The sequence below is a fragment of the Dendroctonus ponderosae genome, unplaced genomic scaffold (assembly GCF_020466585.1).
Source record: "Dendroctonus ponderosae isolate FM_Combo_2020 unplaced genomic scaffold, Dpon_F_20191213v2 Dpon_F_20191213_2, whole genome shotgun sequence".
NCBI classification, from domain to species: domain Eukaryota; kingdom Metazoa; phylum Arthropoda; class Insecta; order Coleoptera; family Curculionidae; genus Dendroctonus; species Dendroctonus ponderosae.
Window position 1 is genome coordinate 18,812,435 of NW_026018165.1, and position 20,805 is coordinate 18,833,239.

At 38.3% G+C, this 20,805-nt stretch overlaps 4 protein-coding genes across 7 annotated transcripts in view; 2 read left to right on the forward strand and 2 right to left on the reverse strand.

The window, feature by feature from the left end:
* LOC109545273 (cytochrome b5 reductase 4) overlaps positions 1-18,042 on the forward strand; it is a 29,419-nt gene extending 11,377 nt beyond the window's left edge. Inside the window, exons 1-12 of one of the 4 annotated variants that reach the window (XM_048663715.1) lie at positions 5,976-6,205; positions 7,763-7,971; positions 14,710-14,825; positions 14,881-15,042; positions 15,098-15,266; positions 15,318-15,606; positions 15,666-15,883; positions 15,994-16,131; positions 16,185-16,347; positions 16,464-16,553; positions 16,610-16,736; positions 16,798-18,042. In XM_048663715.1, the coding sequence (XP_048519672.1) occupies positions 7,812-7,971; positions 14,710-14,825; positions 14,881-15,042; positions 15,098-15,266; positions 15,318-15,606; positions 15,666-15,883; positions 15,994-16,131; positions 16,185-16,347; positions 16,464-16,553; positions 16,610-16,736; positions 16,798-16,905 (1,740 nt within the window). In that variant the 5' untranslated portion in view covers positions 5,976-6,205; positions 7,763-7,811 and the 3' untranslated portion in view covers positions 16,906-18,042. Of the gene's footprint in view, positions 1-5,975; positions 7,972-14,709; positions 14,826-14,880; positions 15,043-15,097; positions 15,267-15,317; positions 15,607-15,665; positions 15,884-15,993; positions 16,132-16,184; positions 16,348-16,463; positions 16,554-16,609; positions 16,737-16,797 lie in introns of those variants that run through there. The other 3 variants (XR_007280832.1, XM_048663714.1, XM_048663713.1) reach the window with 3 other exon arrangements.
* On the reverse strand, positions 91-2,041 carry LOC109545279 (UDP-glycosyltransferase UGT5). The gene is made up of 3 exons (XM_019915865.2): positions 1,689-2,041; positions 822-1,625; positions 91-764 (listed from the first exon to the last, which is right to left on the reverse strand). Exons 1-3 carry the CDS (start codon positions 1,927-1,929, stop codon positions 256-258), a joined length of 1,554 nt encoding a protein of 517 aa, XP_019771424.1. The 5' UTR covers positions 1,930-2,041; the 3' UTR covers positions 91-255.
* LOC109545282 (venom serine carboxypeptidase) lies at positions 10,961-13,947 on the reverse strand. The gene is made up of 3 exons (XM_019915867.2): positions 13,816-13,947; positions 12,766-12,825; positions 10,961-12,375 (listed from the first exon to the last, which is right to left on the reverse strand). Exon 3 carries the CDS (start codon positions 12,370-12,372, stop codon positions 10,999-11,001), a length of 1,374 nt encoding a protein of 457 aa, XP_019771426.1. The 5' UTR covers positions 12,373-12,375; positions 12,766-12,825; positions 13,816-13,947; the 3' UTR covers positions 10,961-10,998.
* On the forward strand, positions 17,957-19,373 carry LOC109545284 (serine protease inhibitor I/II). The gene is made up of 4 exons (XM_019915871.2): positions 17,957-18,101; positions 18,756-18,857; positions 19,061-19,105; positions 19,159-19,373. Exons 1-4 carry the CDS (start codon positions 18,038-18,040, stop codon positions 19,281-19,283), a joined length of 336 nt encoding a protein of 111 aa, XP_019771430.1. The 5' UTR covers positions 17,957-18,037; the 3' UTR covers positions 19,284-19,373.
* The last annotated feature ends 1,432 nt before the right edge of the window (positions 19,374-20,805 follow it).

Here is a 20,805-nt window from a genome sequence, read left to right on the forward strand (position 1 = left end):
CCGAAACGTATTTTGATTGATAAATAGAGACAATAAATGACTGAAACCCAGGAATGAATTTGATTTGGAGTTGAAACACAGTCAGGAAAGTATATGCAATTATGTATGTATTGTCAAATTATAAACATATAAATACTTAACACATAAAACAGTTGAGACTCCAGAATACATTTGATGACCAGATGATTTATTTACAATGATCATCTGCTTGCAGTACATTGGATTGCTAATATGAAAAGTCTACCATATTTCTAATCACGAAAGTTTTTGCTTGTTTGCTCTTCTCCTTCTAATAGAGCCGACAATTTTCCAGACAACAATTTTCCCAGTATACAGGAGGGCGGCCAGAATCACCACCATAATGGCCCCAACATCTACCATGTATAACTCGTACCATGCCAGTTTGGAGGCAGCTGCCCTCAAATGTGGCGCCCCTCGATGCCTGATCACATAGTCAACCCAGTAAACCGCTGTTTGCATTGGTTTAATCGGGCGGTCATGGAAAATTCTGGATTTGTTCTGCACCACTTCTTTGTAGGACGGGTTCGTTAACAACTCCCTGATTAAGAAATCTAGTTTATCTTCGGTGAAATCTGGAGCGTTGTAGTCGAGTTGAAGAGCAAATCCGCTGGCTTCCGCTCTGGCCGCATTAGCTGGCTGATCGCCGAAAACTGGAATGGCCAGAATGGGAACGCCATGGTAAATTGTCTCGGTTGTACTCAGCAGCCCACCGTGGGTTATAAACAATCTCATGTTCGGGTGAGCTAAAATAAGGTTTCTTATTGAGGTGCTGCAGAGCCATTGAAAAACTTGGCACTCACCCAATATATCCTGTTGCGGACACCACTTTTTGATCAGAACATTGGACGGTTTTCCTGGCAAGTCTTCCTCAAATTTCCAAATAACTCGTTGCTTCAGGCGACCGAAAATATTCAAAAACATCCTTTTCCGTTCTTCCGGCAAATCTTTACTTTTCAAATTTGACCCCATGCTGAAATAGATCACGCCATCCGTTGCGTTGTCCATGTATTCCTGCAAATCTTCCGGCAGTGGCTTCGGCGGATCAATGAAGTAACCACCAATCTCGATCATATTGGGAACAAGATGCTGCGGCTCGTAAAGACTGGCGTGCGAGTTCAGAAGAACCAGCGCCACATTGTTGTTCAATTCGCTGATGGACGGAGCCCCGGGGTACATTTCTTGCATTATTCGCTCATTTTTTGGAACAAATAACAATTCAGACAAAGTATATGATAGCACGTGTTGAAATAAATTCGTCATTCTATCAAGAAGTGAAATTCTGCTGGAAAAACGCCTCATCTGCATATGAGCTACGTATGCCATCGGTTGCGGATTGCCTATCACGGAATTGACTTTGCTGTTGGGTCCAACGCTGCTTAAAATAATAAGAGGGCAGTTAAACAGGTGACTGTAGACTTTAAGAGCGTCGTTCAGGAACTCTTCGATTATCACCACATCGAAGTGCTCTTTGGACTCGACTAGGTTCATCAAACCGGGATTACGCAAGGTATTCCTTGTGCCGATCATCATCACGTCTATGACTTCTTTCATACTGAAAACCATCCATCTTTTGCTGTGCCCGAATAAATCGATTTGGTTCATTTCTAGAAATGTTAAACATGCCAATACAAGAAACGCTTTAGCAGTTAAAAGTGACTGTTACTTACTTTCAAAGACTTCAGCGAAATCATCCAGAATCACATCGGTGTATTTGCCGTTTTTGGGTGGATCTTTCATGCCATAGGGACTGACCATCACAACATCGTGCCCTGCTTCAGCTAAGCCTTTCATTAACTTGGATGTTAAAATGTAGTGACTTATTCCTGGCATAGGAAAGATTCCTAAAATCCGGGCACTTTCCACGCACGAGAAAATCAGACATGTTAAAAACAGAGCTTTCGAAAACATGCTGATGCATCAACAACGGACTTGAAATGCTTTTAATAGGTACTGGAACGTTTATCAGTTCAAGGCTTCGAAATGTGTCTATGATATGAGTGCTGCTGATTGTTGTCCATTCAATTTATAGCTTCATGTAGTAGATAACACGAAGGCAGTCCCGAAATCATTTTTTGATGATAATCTTTACAACGGGAAAAATAACCACTGGAAATCTCAACACAAGTTGCAAGGTTGTGTAATTATTACTGATCGATGCATTTAACAGTTGCATATCCAAACGCCGCCCAACTACCAATATTTATTTTTATGTATCCCCTTCACCTTGTGAAACAATTTTTCCAATTTCACTTGCATGACGCTCTGCAATGTAAATACCTACTCAACAATCCAATCTAAGCCTGATTTGGTATGCAACTCCGGATGCAACTTGAGTCTCCCACATAATTGTTATCCCAGCTACATCGGTTTAATGGTTTCCTTTGTCCTCGGGGACAAAGCATTTCGTCCTGGAGAAAGTTGAGCATTTCGAGAATTACTATTTCAAATGGCGGATTTACTGCAGACTTTATGCAGACTTTTTACTCTATTTCGCTGATTTTCACTGACAATATATCGTCACCAATACGCAAAAGGGAATTTTATCAAAAACGTATTGTGCTTTTAAATTTTTACCCTGCGGGGGATTAAAAAATCAGCGTTTTTTCGCAAACCGTTGACCGAAAACCCCAGCATTCTCCCAACAATTTATTTATTGCGAGCGCTAATAAACAGCAACACGAACTTTCTCTGTCAATGTGCAACGTATGTTGATAAAACGAACTGCAATAACTTCCAGGAAAATTAATTTCCCGCTACACTAGAGAAAAAATGCCCGGGCAAAATGCCAGCTAATCATCATATTTCATCCCTCGAAAGTTGATTGTTTCAAAGTCGGTTGCCCTTTTCCCGTCATACGGACCCAGTAATAAAGTAGGCTGTTTCCTTGTTTACCATGCTCTTTATCAAATTATTCGCAACATTTTCAGTCCGAACTTGCAAAATGTATTTTTACATTCAGCTAATATTGGCTTGGAAACGTATAGTCGGGCTTGATTATCTTGAGGGCAAAGTTACATGGAAGTTTTATTAGTCAGGGAATGTGAAAGATTTTTTAAACATTTTCCAGTTCTTTGCCGATGTTTGTTTAACATTAAATGGCTGCTGTTTATAACCTGAGAGGTGATAAATCAATGTACATTGGAACATAAATTGCTGTCGTAAATTACTCCTTTGTAAAACGAAGAGGAACAGGGAGAAATACAACTCCAGCGCTCTGTTTCAAAGTGCCCGAGGGTGAATTGCTTTTTGTTATCTCATCCTGACTGCTGTTATTTATTTCGCGTGAAAAATGTTGTGTTATTTTCGGGTTTTTCAAAGGATTTCTTGTTCAGTAAATCTTCTCGATGAAGCAAATTATGTTGTTTCATGTCCTAATGGTAACAGTTAAACCTTCATAAGCTTCCAGTTTCAGTAGCTGTTTTTTCCAATAATATTAAAGCAGGTAGTTTTTGTTTTTGTACGGTGAATACAGCCAATATAAGTCTGCTACTTAAAACCCAAAAAACTACAAATGTTTGCATTATAATTGTCTGATTTAGGGGCTTAACACGGAAACAGGAGTGGCCTTTGAAAACTCTTTTCACCGTATTGATCCGGCACTGTAGACTACATGGCTGCAGTTGTTTTCGAAAAATGTCCCACACGTATTTTATGCGCAAAATTAATATCTATTTCCTATAAAATGCAAATTATGTTCCCTTTCTACTAGAAAATACCCGCGCTTATTAAAATAAAGAGCTGCTTCTGGTTGTAAATATCCATCATCTCTGCTAAAAAAATGTGCCTGTAAAATAGTAAATTATCGATTTATTGTCTTTATTAAGGACAGTTTTGGTTGAATCGCTTTCCGTGACTCCTTATGAGCGACATTTCTGTAATTTCGTTTCCCGTTTGGTTCGATTTTAATTAAATTTACGTCAGTCGACGCCAGATGTTTCCACTTGGTCAGCAGAAGAGGTGCTCGTATCAATAAATCTTTTATCAACTGAAAGTAACTACGTAAATCCTAAAATAGAAAATCGAAAAGCATCGCGATATTCCCGGCAATATTTTATTATATCAGAAATTTCAAAGGTAACAGTTCGGGGATACGAGATGCAAATAGAGTCGGCTGATGTTGTTTGTTTACTGGAAAGCAGGAAGAAAAATATGGAAAAAACCGAGCTTGTTTTATTGGAAATCGGTTCCAAAGTTCTTATTACGGCGGGTTTACCAAGTGCTGATGGATGTTCCTTCTGGATTTAAATATCGCAATTTATGCTACTCCCGTGGGTTGGAAATTTATTACATTTCTTCCTGACATCTTTCGGGAGAAAATTAATCGCTTTTACGTAGTTTGCGAATACTTAGAATACTTTAATTGCAAATATGGGTATTTGTAATGAAAACAGTATAAAATTCCTAGTTTTTCCGGGATTCTAGGTCGTTATGGAAGATTTTGTCCAACTTTTCCTCGGCGGCCTACACCCCGAAAAAATATTAACCAGTTTCAAAAATGTTGCTTCTTAATCTCAAACAACTGAAAATGCCTTAATTTCCATTGAGTAAGTTTTTTTGGGATTTAGACCTTTTTGGAAAAGCTTCTGTTCTACAATAGAAAAAAACTTGTCATTTTCAACTGTTTTAACGCCCGCGAAAACCCATTTTTTTATAACAGCTTAAGTTTGAGCGAGAAAATTGTATGGATTATTCTGAGCTTGAACGGCCCAATCTGCAATAAAAACTGTGAAAATATGACAACCATCAATTCCAGCATCTTTTGGTTTATGAGGCTGCAAAAAGGGTTTGGGGAACATTTCAAGACAACGATGGCAATTTTTCCATCCGCACTGATTGCCCTCAGAACTCGCCCCAAAAAATGTTCAGCGGCTCAAACTAGAGTTGATCATTGAGTTTTGATCATTGAGTGAAGTCAGTTTTGCCCACGAAATATTGTCAAGCTCCTCATCAAATTTTCGTAATTAAATTTAGCGGCTCAAAGTCAAAGGTATGTTTCCCATAAGCGGGGTTCCGTTCTTGTAAAGCTTTGCGTGTTGGAAGGCAAATGTTTGATAATAGAAAACCAACATGCGATTAAGTTGTTTGCTCCTTAAAGTAATTGGCTTACATTGATGGAAGGAGATTGTAGTTGTATTTGTAGTATGCAGTTACAAGGGTGAAAATCTTCTGCAAATTTATCGATTTTATCTATTGTCGGGTAGCCAATCTTCTGAAATCTCCTGGAGAATTCGTCTTCACTTCCTAGCTAATACGTAAAGGAAATTACCTGCGGAAGCAATCGATAGCTCACGACGGGGTTTCTTTACGTATGTGGCCAGCGATTTTTCTAAAAGCTGGCGACAAAGACGAATTAGGCAGTTCCGATGGCCAACAACAGCCACAACTAGTTTACTTTAGCAATAATGGGAATTTAATGGCTTAATGATGATAGATTGATGCTCACATTACATAACTTCTTTTGCAATAAGCCACTAGTACTGAGCTTTAATACTGCAGAAATACACTTTCTATGAACTTCCTGCAAAATTAACAAACGCTAGTTATTTCCTGCTTAAGGTACTGTTAGCTAAGCGAAGGAAAACGCCACAACTGAATTTGCAAACCCAGTTAATTAAATTTTATGGTTTAAAACTTGCAACTCTTAGCGAGCTGCCTACACAATGTCAATATTTGAAGAGCTTAATTGGGAATTTTCGAGGAACTAATTTCACATTAATTACCAGACCTTTATCAATATTGAAGTTGGCAGCCAAGTAAGGTGTTTGTTCTGGGAAGAACTTTGAGAACACCGAAGGAAAGCTTATTTTTTTAAATTTCTCGTTATTTTGCAACCCCGCTAGCATTTCAAATGTCTATCCCAACTCATTCAATTAATAAACGTTAGCAGTGCTAAATGTAATGAGTAGGATTACCCGAATTAATTACCGGATTATATCCCCTATATTCTATGCAAACCGATCAAGTTCCCACTTCAGGAGGCAAATAAAGGTGGTCAAATGCGATCCGGAGTTACATTTGCGCAAGATTTTCAGTTCAGTCGAGCACAGACGCTCGTCGCGACGCTTAAAAGCGAATATTACGCTCTCGAATTTCCGGTTTGGTTGGCCACGTGAGGTGCGACAACAACTTTCCCACATTAAAATCATTGTCTGGAAATTTGTTGACAAATAGTTAAACAACAAAGGCAGGTTTTGGCTAAATGACGGTGTTTTTACTGGGCAAAGGAGGATTTTTTTTGTGCTTTTAATCTGCGTGGTTTTGTGCGGCGGTTTTGAATTGAAAGCGTTTAGGCAAATTTAGTAAATATTTTTAAAGCGTCCTTAATATGTTTAAAATTCATCAAGCTGTGACTCATTATAACAAAATTAATATTCTTTGATTGCAGTGGTTTTGTAAATATTCAGCCTTGCCTGAAGAAGCCAGTCATTAGCATTCCGTCCAAGCAGTAGCTATCGAACTCAGTATGTTGATTATTAATTTAAATAGCAAATTGTGCAGGCTTAAATAAATTATACGGCAGAGCATGTAATGGATAGGATGGATAATCCGTTGAAGCATTTTCACTTTTAGGAACTTTAACGAAATTCCTAAAAGCCAGTAAAATCACCATTCGTTTTTCCCATTTTTCTTAACTAAATCACATTTTTAAAGCGATTTGTTCACACAAAGCACTACTAACTGCTCTAATGTATGCATTCCCTCTTTAATTACGCGCAAAATTATTTCCAGACTTTTATATAAATATTTTAAAATCTAATAAAGAAAGCGTTGCAAAGTTGCTAAGTGGATTTGTTCAGCGAAAGCACGCTTCGGATTAAAAGGCGAAATTTAAATGAAACCAAATTATACGCGACCTGCATTCACAAATTGTTCGGTGGAAGGTGAAGAACGGTTTTTTCTGTCCCTAGTTTCAAGGGACAGGTATTTCACATTTTCTGGCGATTTAAAAATAAATTCCCAGTTTTCCATCAAAGAGCAATTTTCTCATACATTTTTTATTTTATTGCCTGATCTCTATCCGAGCCTTGTGCCAGAAATATATCTGAAGATAAAATATTGAATTGTTCTGGCGCTTTCTTTGATAGTCTTTTGCGTTTAACGCAAGACTGAATGTAATCTTGTAAAATTGGTGCTAGTTTCATGATTCCCGATGGAAAAGACTCTTCACCGATGAAAACGTTGATTTATATGCAAGCTAATTTTTTTGGGATTTTATGCCATAAGGAAGATTACTTGCACTCATTCTCGCGAAACTTTCGATCAAGTAGCCAAAATTGGCAATTATTTGAGACCTCATTAGCAACAAAATGTTCAAATTAGCAGCCAATTTTAATTAACCAGTAGGTTCAAATATGCAGCAATAAAAAGTGAGAGTAAAATAACTCGCGATGTGTTTTAATAAACTGGGAAATAGCGGCCAACAATTTTGATGAAATATTTGCGACCCGCTGCATAATTGAATGGGTTTAATTGAATTTCCCATCTCTAGATCCAACTCATCGTAATTCAGGACAAATTGCAATTGGATTATTCACATTGGGCTTGAATTTCGTTGACAATCGGGTTGAATTTTTTTTTCGGGGAGAGTTTTAAAAAAACGAACGCGTAAACCATGTGAAAATGTGCAAAATCGCATTAGAACTTTGCAGCCGCAACTCTTATAATCACTTTCGCTAATTAATGCGTTGGAATACTTGCCTGTGTTGGATTCTAATGTAAATTTTTATAATGGTTAAAACAGCCGACGTGAAATGGCCAAACTTTCACAAACATAAAACCGGATTTTAAAAATGTTGTGCAAGTTGAAGTTGAATGGTTGCTGCTGCTGGCGCTGGAGCAGCAGCAAATCGGAAGATTTATCTGATGATGATCGGAAAGACAGTAGTCGAAACGCGGATGTTAAGGAAGAAATTGAAGATGTCTGGAATGACGAAGAATGGGACAAAGACGGTAAGTCTTTCTTGTCTGATTTTCAATCGTTCACACAATTGATTGGTCTATAGACTCACAGCCTTCATTGGTCCTTGAGCAGTTTCAAAACAGCAAGTTCACACGAGCAAATGCCCAAAAATAACAGGGAACAGGGCATTATTTCCCAGATGGTCTATCAGAAAATGGGATTCTTTAATAATTTACCCTCAATGGAAACACGCAAGGCTTCTAATAGAATTTATGAGGAGTAGCAGTTGTGTGTCTTTCTATATTTTAACGATCTGTGGAATGGAAATGCGCAATTTTTTGCTTTCAAGCTTTGCGCTCTTAAAACATACTGTTTGGTATTTTATTGGTTCTCACAACTTTTCGCAGTTTTTTTATATGCGTATTATTACAAGCATAAAATCGTCAAACTCTTGGGATTTTCACTTTTGAGTCGCAACATTGTAAAACGGTTTATAGCGCAATAATCCTAAAAACTTCAGGCAGTAAGTTTTCCAGCTTATCTGGAGGGAAAAGATGGGGGCTTTCGCTCATTCAACTTCAAAAGCTTTATTTAAGTAGCAACGTTCCCGAAACTCCTAAGCGAACTGTTTTCAATGAATATTTATCGTTTATTAATAGTTTTTCCTGAAACCACTAGAAGGATTTTCATGTTCAAGCGGAAAATTGAGGAGATTGTTTCCACACGATACCCACTTGTTATGGAGATGGTATTTTCCACCTAACCGATCATCTTTTTATCTGTCGGCCCACTTGCGCGCTTATATGCTGTCGGAACTATTTCAGTATTTAATAATACATCAATGTATTGTTCTCAAGTTTAAGCCTGCAAACCCCATGGGCTTCATGCATTTTAAGCATTGCATTGTTTCCCAGCCCGCTTTAATGTCTTTGTCACGTTGATATGGGTCTCTTCTGCTGAATTATACAGGAACCAGCAGTTAAGCCATCTGAAACATGTCTACTCTAGAGCTATCAGTAGCCAGCCAAATGAAATATTTAATTAAACCGACGGCGTCTAGAGGGTTGGAAATTGAAAATTATCTTTTGGATATCAGAAATTACCTCAAAAGGTGCAAATTGTCACAGATAGAGCTGGATTCAGTCACAAGTGCTCACGATCTGATTAATTAAATGACACTGAATTATCCAGTCAAGAACGTAGCTAGCATCGGGTCTCTCACTCGCACCCATAAGATAATGTGAGTGATGCAAGAGGACAGCGAGTTGATGTGTTCCGAGTTGATACCTTCTCGCATATTTGCAGCGGATGCAAAAACGGCCAAAATGTGTGTTTTTCAGTTCACTTTTAGTGCAAGTTTGTTGGTCTCCTAACTTGCTAATTTTCCAAAATAATTGGAAATCAAAAACATGATTCAAAAGCACTTTTAACGGTCTTCTACGATACTATTGACCCTTTTTTGGCAGACTCTCTCGGTTAAAGATGTGAGGCATAGAAAGTTGTACTGTTTTGAAACCCAAAAAATCTCGTAAATTTCTTCTGATAATTGCAACCCGGAAAGAGAAGATTGAGTAGTATTTTTAACATTCGTCCACTTTGATGATTGCTTCCAGGCCGCTGTTAAAGATATGGAGAAAATCAGTGGGTTCTCTTTTGAGACACCAAGACGCGCGCGAACGCAAGTTGGTTTATCAGCTAATTTGATTATTTTCAGCACTAATTCTAAATGGAAAACACGCATCAATGGTGCTTTTAATGGGTTTTCGTTTTTATATGGACTTTTTACTTACAAACTGACGCATTTTTAGATATGGGTAAAAGAAGGTTGTCCTCTGTTGAAACGGCAAACCGGTGTTGGTTGTTATAATCTTCTGGAATATGACGCTCAGGTTGTTTTTTGTTGCGAACATGTATGTTAAAGAAAGCAGCATATACGAAGGCCCGTTTTGGGCTGGCCGGAGAACCGCGGCTAACTCATGTCGTAGAACATGAGGTCATCTTCGATCACCCAAAAATATAAGGTTAATAATAGCATCGAAATGAAGAACGGTACGGTCACTGCGAGCACATAGTTCAAAGCTCTAAAAATTCATTTTTAGTTTGAAATTCTAGCTGAATTTGAGTGGGATCTTAAAAAATACTGGTGATACTCGCCTTGATAGATCATTGGGACTCAATTTTTCCCTGCTGAATAAGCTCGGTTTCGGCTTTGGCCTATAGTTACTTGGATATTTAATTTTGTCTCTGGCCATGATCGAATTTCTGTACAATGGAGCGTCTTGAAGTTGTCCTGGAACACGACGGATAATGATGTTTCACAACAATGTAACGTTGTTATAGAAATTAATCGACCGGCGATAAGAAGCCAGTTTGAGAGCTACAGGGTTACTTTTATTAATCCCATCATTAATGTGCTTTGAGTGAGACAGAGTGTGCTCCCTTTAGTCGCAGGTTTTCACTTAATAATTTAAATAAGAACGCTCAAAATTGAAAACATTTTCATTAAGGATGTTCCTCAAGAAAACCCGAATTTTTCCTCGGATTTGCCATTGTGGAAAAAGTTGGTTTTGATAATTGTTCCTAATCCTCAAATGTCTCCACAGTCGAAACAGTTTTCTTCACAAAACTTGCACTAACTGCCACAACTGAAACGAATCCACACCCACGAGAAATTGTTTATCACCAACATTCCTTTGGACATCGCAAATCAAATACTGCATTTTGCAGCTACAAATCCAAATTTTAGTTGGGCTAAAAATTCCGGCAGCTAAATTGATAGAGTGGTTGGAAATAAAAACAGAGAAACCCGATCATCGCCCGGATATGATTTAGCGTAAATGGACTAAACAGGAATGTGCAGCCATTGAATATTATTGATGGAACGGCATATGCCTGCTAATGTAGCCCTGTTTTTCCGGGAAAATAAATTAAACGTTTCCCTTGACATTCAGCGACCTGATCCTAACTAAGCTTGGATTAAATGCGCATCCAGTTAATTGCGTCTCTAATGCGGAGCTTTCCGCTAAAGTAAAATTTGTGTTCGTTTAAAAGTGCTGTTTTATTCACAATTTAATCAATCATTGTCCAGCAATTGGCTTGTTCTTGGTGAACTTCATGAGTAGATCGTAGGCGAACTCTGGCTGGTCCATTGGAACCATGTGGCCAGCATTTCTAACTAAAACTTCGGTTAAATTTCCGGCTGTTTTGGCGTAACCGGCGATTTGGTCCCCAACTTTCCACACTTCTCTTTGGGCAGTTGCATACTCCTCGGCCGCGCTGTACTGCAACTTTTGAACATAGTTCTCGGTCAGTACGTATCCAACAATGATGTCCAATTGTCCGTTGTAGAGCAGCACTCGATAGTGACTTAGCAGCTCAATGACCCAGTCAGTGACGCTTTTCGTGATGTCTTCATAGAGGGAGTAGTAGACTTCATAGCTTTCTGATAGGTACTCTTGACTGCCAACGTGAAGCGCCTGCCTGATTTCGTTCTGCACAATGAACTCCTCCCAGTCGCTCGGACTGTTGTCTTCATCTTGCACGAAGTTGTAGATATCCATCAACCCTGTAGGGTCATAGAACAGGGACTGGAGCATGTTGTTCCATATAAAAGTGGCCGACTCGTAGTCTTCTTCCTCAATGAACTCTTGAATGGAGCTCTCGAGTGTGTGCGCTTCTTCCAATGTAGCCAAATCAATCAACCCCAACTGGTACAACAAGTCGCCATAATTGAACTGATTCTTCGGGTCCGATAGGCCGTTTCCAATCAAAATGCCTTGCAGGTTGATTCTCACGTCAGCTCGATCGTTGTTTTGAAGAATCGTGTGACCAATAGCAGGCACGTACTTGCCTGCATAAGATTCACCCGATATGAAGAACTCGTTGTCTCTCAACTCGGAAAACACGGTGAAGAATTGCGTTAAGGCACTATACAAGTGTTCTCCAACTTGAGTCTGGTCACTGACCAGCGGCCCATCGGTAAAACTGTAACCCACTCCCAAGGGTTGATCGATATACAAAAGCGAAAAGTTTTTATGCCAGGAGTAGTTGCGAAGCCCCAATTCGCCGTCTTCCACCACGAAAGGCCCATTTTCCGTAAACAGCCCATATAAACTGGACGCTCCTGGACCGCCTTGCAGCCAGAGAAGCACTGGATCTTCTTCGTAGTTGCTAGCCGATGGGAAAAACCAGAAAAACAGGTTTCCATTGTTCGGTTCATCAACAGTGAAATATCCCGAGTAGCTTCTTACGCCTAGGAATTTGTCTGGGTCGACTTCGGCGGCTTCGCGCACTTCTTCCAGTTGTGACGATTGGATGAAGGGTGTTAGCAGCAGCGGTTCGCCTAAGTCTTCCGCGGGTTTATGGATGAAGGGCTTGGTACTGTAGAACGGAAATTTCGCTGATGCCAAGGCTATGGATGCCAGCAAGAGTAGGAGAGTCAGTTTTTCCATTTTCTGTGGGAATAGAAGTGGATGAGTGATTTTATTCTTCAATGATCAATAGATGGAACCCAGTGAGGAGGAAGGACGACTCTTTTTTTTTAATTCTTGAGTCTAAGAAAATTTTGCTTTTTCAGAAGCTTTATAGGGTGTACCACAATTTCTTCTTGATTATATTAGTAGCACCAGAAGGTTTTTCACCAAACTTTCAACAGCCGCTTTTTATAAATGTACCTCGAAAATTTGTTGCACACTAAATTTCGGAAGTTTTGCTTGAAAACCCTGGACAATATAGGGGAATTTGCGGCATGTAATACAGAGTGTTTGAAAAGTTATGGCCAAATATCTGGCAAAATTAGTTAACGTTCAGTATCCATTTGAAAATTAACATCCGAAAATACTTACTTATTTGCTGCTGAACCCGATTACTCAAATGTTGGTCGCTTCGCAACTGTGAGGATCTTGCTGGAAAAAGAACGAATTTTATTTAATCGTAAAATTAATTTACAATTTAAAATTGTTATTTTTATTGAAGTGAAACTTTAACATTTTTCCAAGTAACATTACTGCTGATGAGTTTCACGTTTTGATAAATTTAGCATTTTCTGCTTACGGCTCCTCATATCTGAAAAGCGTCCCAGTATGCTCACATAAAGTGTTTTAATCAATGATACGAAATATGTCGTCGGTTAAAGATCGTGATTGTCCAAAAACCGCTAAAAATGCACAAAAATGTGGATTATTCCGGATCTGAGCCTTCTACTGCGCTTTCTAATGAGCTCTTTACATTCCTTACTTCTTTCTGATAAAAATCATGTAAAATTAGAGGCATTTAAAGAAAGTTGATATTTTTTGAAAGAATCGATTTCCACCCCTTATGAAATTTTGGGTCAAAAATCAAAATTTTACATGCGAATTTTTTGTGCTAAATTAACTGTTTCCGACCTGAGAAACGTCCCCATATGCACAAATAAAGCGTTTTAATCGATGATACGAAACATATCGTCGGTTAAAGATCGTGATTGCCTAAAAACTACGAATATCGACTTGTTATTAAATGGTAAAGAACTTTTGGAAGTTTTACGCCTTAAAAGCAAGATGAACTATTTAGTTGAAAAGTTACATAACTTCACTACTGTTTGATACTTCAAATACAAAAAGGTAACGAGCATATGTTTTCATGTGATTGTTTAAGTGTGTTTTGAAATTCGCTTTACATACGGCAGATGCAATATAATCGCGTAAGGCATGAATGATCCGAAAAACAAACCCGATGAAAGTTCCATTCATTGATGAAATTCAAGACAATTTAACTGGGTTTGATAGGCAATTGAACATTTGGAGAATATTTAGGGCAAAAGGGCCAGTTTATTGCAGCTATAATCATCAGCTAATTGAATAAAATAAGTTATGAATTTTTAGTTAAATTTGGAAACTTGCAAACTCATCACTTACCTGGCTCAAAACTTGGTAGTACTGGAAAGTCGGATCTGCGTCAAGTGAAATAAGTGGTCTTTTTATCTGATTAAACTATTGCCTACCACTTATTGTTTCTAAGACAATCATCAAATGAAGTGGATAAATAATATTGGAAATCGTAGTTATCTCCAAATGAGGTTGCACTTCAAATGTTGTGTTTCAATGTGCTCATATAGAGATGTTGCTGTATGAACGGCAAACTAAAAAAACTAGACAATGTGAACTAATATAAAATATAAAATACAAACGCTAATAATACATGTGTTATTACTTTGAAACAATGTTTATTAAAAACACAGCATACAGTCGAGTATAAATATAAAAGGGTGTTTTCTAGGACAAATTTTCATTACTCTGCAAAATCAATGAATACCCCAATTGGTATCCCTTTTTCGGGCTTCAAGATTCCTGCGCTCTCAAACCTAATAAATGCGTCGATTGCAACCGAATTCGTTCATTCCTCGCTTCCACATGTTAATTTAAATCTTCCGTTGCTAATCTGCAAACAAATTGACAATTTTCGACCTCTAGCTTCCAGAAACGACTTTCTTGTGTTGGCAGTAGATAAAATGCAATTTTCGCTAAAACTACAGCCAACGAGTGTCAAATTAGTTTACCATGAATCTCTGCAAGCGCCGTGAACTTGTTAAAATTACATTTTCTGAATCCCCAGATCAAAGGAAATGGTTATTGCAGGGGCCGATTGAAATTGCAACTGGGCTTCGGGCTAAAGCGGTTAATTGTTAATTTGGTTCTGACAAACTTGATGAAAAGAAAACGTTGCTCGAGTAAAACACACATTTTTTCTATCCAACACCTGCCTAAGAATTCTATATTTTCATCGCTACTAAACTTTCAATTTTCATACAGGAAATCCACGGAACAAAGTGGCTCTTCAGCCTGGACGCTCTCTTATCGACTGGATCCGATTGGGAACTTCTGGAAAGGACCTGACAGGCCTGGGATCCATAGCTGGCACTTTATCAGTGAGTCACTTGATTTCGCAGGAGAAAAATTACCAAATGGCTGGTTTTTGCTTAGATCACCAAACAGGAACTCGCGAAGCATAACCAAAAGAACGACGCCTGGACTGCGATCCGCGGAAGAGTTTATAACATTACTGAGTATTTTTCCTTCCATCCAGGAGGCGAAGAAGAACTGATGAAAGGAGCGGGAGTGGATGCAACAGCGTTATTTGACCAGGCAAGTGGCTGTTGGCGGCTGAAACAATAATTCTTTGGGATTCGATGGCTTGCAGATTCATCCATGGGTGAATTATGAGCAAATCCTGCAGAAATGCCTGGTTGGGAGATTGGTGGCGATTAATCCCAATATTGATACAGAAGCGCTGTTTTTCGGGGAAAAGCGTCCTTCGTCGTTAAAGTCCAGCAACAGTAGCCTGGAGGAACCAGCTGGAAAACCTTTCGGTAAAACTAAACTGAACTTTCAAAATTTTTTAACTTTTTTCATACATCCAGGAGTCTCGGCAGAGAAACAGCAGCTGTTGAAACCTCCGTCCATGCCTACAGCGTTACCCCGCTTCGATTGGATTCAAAAGCTGGATTTTATTACGATCATATTTTACACCAAAGCCTTTTCCAATCCTCTGGTGGAAATCAATCCACCGTTTAACGACCAAACAGTTTTAATATGCCTGATCTATGATGGCATTGTTTTCAAGAACGAGCTGGTTTTTCACGAGAAAATTCGGTGGCCCTGCGATGTGAATGTAACTATTGAAACTGGCAAAGTGGAGTTTGTCTTTAAGTACGCGTTTTGGGGCAAATCACGACAATTTTATGGGATTTTTTCAATTTTCTCTTCAGAAAAACTAGCAGTGGAATATGGGAGAATTACGGCGTGCTGACGCAGCGCTCCAAATCGGCAAATGCCGCATTATCAGCACAAGTCAAAACTGGTTACGTGTTGAAAAGGAAAATGTCCGTAAATCACAATACGTGGCTCCTGCAGTTTGAGAGACAGGACAGGAAGAAAACTTTAATTCCCATTGGGAAACATGTTCGTGTGTTTGGAACAGTCAATGGCAAGTTATTTTGATTTTCACCCTCGGGGCTTTCTTAGCGTCTTCTACGTGAAGCAAATAGCTGAAACTTTCCCTTACATTGGGCCTAATTACGTAAATTGCTGTTCCAGGCGAGGAAATTTCCAGATCTTACACACCAGTGCCTGATAATTTATTGGATAAATTTGTGCCATCCAGTACCGTGGGAGAGGGGGTTTGCTTGATGGTCAAGCGGTATCCCGAAGGAAGGATTAGTCGTTTTATAACCGGTAAGACCGAGCTAAACTTCATTTTAATTTAAAATGTTACTGCCTGCTTTCAGACCAAAAATCGGAAGACAAAGTCCAATTCAGCAAGCCGCTGGGCGCGATGGATCTGAAGACAATCGAAAGGCGAGAAACGTTTCTGTTATTGGCTGCTGGCACCGGAATAACGCCGATGTTGGGATTAATTATGTTTTTGCTAGAAAGGCGGATAAAGAAGTGGTAGCTATAGAAACTTTTAATTAACTGCTTGGCCTTGGCATAGTTTTCGCGGAAACTTTGCTATTTAGAAGTGTTTTCTATCTGGTTCTTGACGTGTTTGTTTTGGTGCTTTTCAGTCAGTTTCTCCGACTGCTTTTCTTCAATAAAACCGAAGCTGATATTCCATTGAAGAGGCAACTAGAAGAACTGGAAGAACTTGATAAGAGGTGATTAGGTTTACTGAATTAATCCCTAATAAAGTTTTTAATGAGTGGATTTTCAGATTTAAAATGGATAATGTGTTATCGCAAGCAGCTGAATCGTGGAGAGGACACCGCGGGCACATAAACGCTAGTCTTGTGCAAAATTCCCTACAAGAGCACTTAAAAGACACGGGATATACGATAAAGGTATAGTATATATAAAGGGGAGAAAAGTATGCCTTTTAACACCTTTTTTTGTCATAAAAAGGACATATTCTGCTTCATTTGCGGCCCGCCAGTGTTCAACCAGCTGGCCGTAGAGGAATTGGATAAATTGTCCATAGGAGAGAGCCAGATTTTTGTTTTCGATGGATAGCAGCGGCAGTTGACCACTACATGAAGCCCTACGAAGACAGAGACGAAGATTCGTTTCTAGTAGAGGCTTTTGTGTACAGGCTAATTAATTTCCTAGCTAAGCACCAAATTTATCGATGATATTTTTCTACAAATAGGCTTAAAAGACACTGTAGCATAATGAAATCATATCAGAAACCATTTAAAGCCAAAGCTGATATGTTGTGTTAAATTTACTGTTTTAATCTGGAAGTTTTGCTCCGATTATTTTGTTATTAAAAACTAAATTTTAGTCATATGTTCTGCTTATAGCCGCCCTTAATCCTACCACTATCTGCTTATCGTTCAGTTATTCTTAGCTTCAAATCAATCCAAGAAACGGGGGAAGTCCACGATTTCAGGCATTCTCCGAAGACAGACTTGCATAGACGATAAACCTTTTCATCACTTAATTTGCTGCACATCCTTAAAAGTAAAGTCAACATTAATTAAGCGTGTGGTTTTACGAAATTGTGCCACTCAAAGTCCAATTAAGAATTATTTGGGGAATTTTCGCTTCCAGGCAAGTTCCACTTACGTTTCATTCGCAGAAGGGCTATGAATATCTCGGATAATACCGAACAACAAGTGAAAAACAAAACTACGCAAGTGATAACCAGAATATGAGCCAAATATTTCATGGTCAGAGATGAAAATGTCAACTAGACAATGTACAGCTTTGTGGAGGATGAAAAACTGAGCTTTTCCTCAAATTAGGACAAAAACCCAAGTTTTCACTGGCGAAAACCTTGGGGTGGAAAATTAGTGCTTGGATCATCTACATAGAACCAGATGCGGTACTACTAAATATTTAAAGATTATTCTTGAACTTGAATGTGGGTACTTACCAAGCATTTAACTGCGAAGCAGAAGTCACAAAAATGAAGGCAAAAACCGAATCAAAACTATCAAAAAGAGTAGCACAAACCCACAGTAACGTTGGCTTAAGCAAAAATTTCGATGCGAGTCACAGATTTCCAGAAAGTGACCTCAGCATGTGATCAAAGTTTGTCCGTTTATGTATAAATAAACAGGCTCTTAATAGGTTCTTAACAGTGATAGTGCGACTAGTAGCGGTTCACAATTGTCTTAGCATTGTCCGCAAAGAAATTACCATGAACACACATATTCTTTTTTGTTTGGTTTTAGTGGTTGCTGCTGCTGAATCTGCTAAACTGCGTAAGTGTTTTCTGGTTAAACAAAGGGCTTTAAAAAGTTTTTGGGGCAATTTCTGCAGTGTTACAAAGTTACGTTTTCTCTATGCAACAACAAATGTTTTAAATGAGTGTAGAAACAACAGATTTATGGGAAAAACCAATGGAATTTGCTGGTGTACTCACAATGTCGTTTCTTAATCAAAAAGTTCTGATAATTTTAATCAGGTTACTAAAAAGTTCAAGAATAATGTCAGGACTGATTATTGAAGAGTCCAAAACAGTCGTTAGTTCAATCAAGCTTAAATTAAACGAGCTGAAGCGCAAACAATTTCAATTTAAAGTGAGAAAAATTGAATTTTTGCCACAATAAGCAAAACTGCAGACTACAAAGCATGCAGGCAATAAAAACCCGCAATGAGATCTATTTAACGGAAAAAAACAATTAGTTTTCTATGTTTATACAAAATATTAGTCTGATAAAGCACCTTGACAATTTTTCTATGTTCATAAAGTATTGTTAATGCTTGTGCATACATCTGTGTGTGTAAAAAACACATCTTTAATCTAGTTTAGACAAACAAAACCTTGAACTGTAACATTTTTATTAAGAGTCCAAGCATTGTAATGTGCAAATAATCTGCGGATAGATTGAAGAAAAATGCAAATTTTTTAATAGCGGAAAAACAATGCAAACCTGGAGATGTTAAAATGGAAGACTGCAATAGATGCTTTTGCGCCGCAGGATTATGGGCCTGTACAAGAATCGGCTGCTTACAAGGTATTTATTAGCATTCTTTAAACATTCATATGGTATACATGCGTTCCACTACTCACAGGAAATTTAGTATTAAAGTATTTTTTATTATTTATTTAAAAAAAGCTTTTTAAATCCCATGCAGCTAACGGCGCAACAATAAATTAAAAAATGGAAAGATTTCTTACAAAAACAGACACCTTTACAGTATATTTAATTTTCTATAGACGTTCAACAGCCAGCAGTAGCCAATAAAATCAAGAAACGCAATGGTAAGTTGGATTAATTTTAAGAGTTTAGTAAATCGGTTACGTTCAATTTTCAGTTGTAACTCCCAAAGACGCAAATGAGCCCTGCAAAGATGGAGATATCACCTCGTTTGATAATAATTGCAACATGTGTACTTGTAGCAATGGATTATGGGCTTGTACACTGAAATTTTGCCTGTAATTCATCCCATAATCTGGAATAAGTCCGTTATGCTTAGGAATAAGGGTTTTATACAGTAGTTGTTTAAAAATATATTTGTCAGCAATTGAACTCAAATTATTCAGCTCCCAAAAACATCATCGACTTTCCGGAAATATGATCATTAGTTTGAAAACAACGCACTCAGAGCCATCGTGTTTTTGCACATTTCTGCATTTGTCTAGGTACAGTTTACTGCCAGCGTTTTACCGTTCTATTCGAAGGGACAATAATTTTTTTTTTGATTGAACGCATTCAAACACCTGAAATTAAACAATAAATATTGCCCATGCTTTTACATAATCGGAACCGATTTGTTTAGCAGTGGGAGCCAATTTGGCTCAGCACTCATACGCCCATCGTTTAATTTTACGTATAAAATGCTAATTTTCCGCGTTAAAAAGGGCCGACCAACCCGTATTAATTACGCGGCACGCCACTGTATAAATTAGACACAACCACTTTTCATCCTGTCTCATAAATTCATCATTCGAACGAATGCAGACCAGGGAAAAAATGGAAACATTGACTGGTGAGTTATTGGGCCGATTAGTTTGAGCAATCATCTGGACTGGAATAGTTGAAAACGGTGTTGAAATATTCAAGGAAGGTTTATGATTAATTTCCGACATTTTTTAAATCGTTTGTTAATTAGCTTAAAGTTTGAATTAAATTAAAAGAGTTTTTCTAAGCGTCTAAAGTAAATGATTTTCCACTCGATTATGAGATTAGCAGTCGAATCGTCTGGATAATCGAATTATTTGCTACCAGCAAAGCCAGTTGGGTTGGCGGTCAAAAGATGCCGCAATGCATTTTAGGCGCTGATTTCTTGTACAAAATCAATAGTTTTTCGATCCGGTTTGGTTTACGCTGCCTAACTAGATGACACACTTGGTCTTAGCAGACAAACAGTCTGCTGTTTAGGGACGATTTACCGGGGCCCTTTCCGAGCAAATGGGTTGTTCTGGTTTTGCCCTTCATATGTTCACTAAATCACCAATTTAGGTCGGAACGTTGTCGTCTACATTTTGTTTGGATTTCCCAGAATTGAAGACACCCAAAAAGGGGAAAGCAATGCGGTGTTTTCCTTTCGTTTCTTCATGTCTTCGAAACTTGCTCTTCAGCCCGCACTCTTTTCTCTTATGGTTTTTAAACTCGCTGCATTTTACGCGATTTTTCTGGGTTGTAATGATTTTGGAGATTTATTTATCTGGTGTATTCTTCCCATGGAAGGGTTTCTTATGCGAACATACATTTTCTGTTCAAATGTTCAATCAAGTGTTGTCAATTTCCTGGAAAATATTTTTTATGGGGCTTTACCTCCTATAAATAAGCGTTTTCTCTATGCCTTGTAACGAATTTTCAGTTGAATGTATTAACACTTACAGATGATGAAACTGGTAAAAAGACATTATTTTCCGCGTCGGCTTCAAATCCCGAAAAACTCACTAGTTTCTCTCAAAATATGTGTGTTCACTGCGTAAATTAGCATAAAACAATCCAC

Bases quoted from the DNA above. Each gene is read 5' to 3' on its own strand.
- LOC109545279 (XM_019915865.2), bottom strand. From the start codon at position 1,929: ATGTTTTCGAAAGCTCTGTTTTTAACATGTCTGATTTTCTCGTGCGTG. The intron at 1,626-1,688 runs GTAAGTAACAGT...TAACATTTCTAG, and splicing joins TTTCGCTGAAGTCTTTGAAA to AAATGAACCAAATCGATTTA. The intron at 765-821 runs GTGAGTGCCAAG...ACCTTATTTTAG, and splicing joins TCCGCAACAGGATATATTGG to CTCACCCGAACATGAGATTG.
- LOC109545282 (XM_019915867.2), bottom strand. From the start codon at position 12,372: ATGGAAAAACTGACTCTCCTACTCTTGCTGGCATCCATAGCCTTGGCA.
- LOC109545284 (XM_019915871.2), top strand. From the start codon at position 18,038: ATGAACACACATATTCTTTTTTGTTTGGTTTTAGTGGTTGCTGCTGCT. The intron at 18,858-19,060 runs GTATTTATTAGC...AATTTTCTATAG, and splicing joins AAGAATCGGCTGCTTACAAG to ACGTTCAACAGCCAGCAGTA. The intron at 19,106-19,158 runs GTAAGTTGGATT...TTCAATTTTCAG, and splicing joins TAAAATCAAGAAACGCAATG to TTGTAACTCCCAAAGACGCA.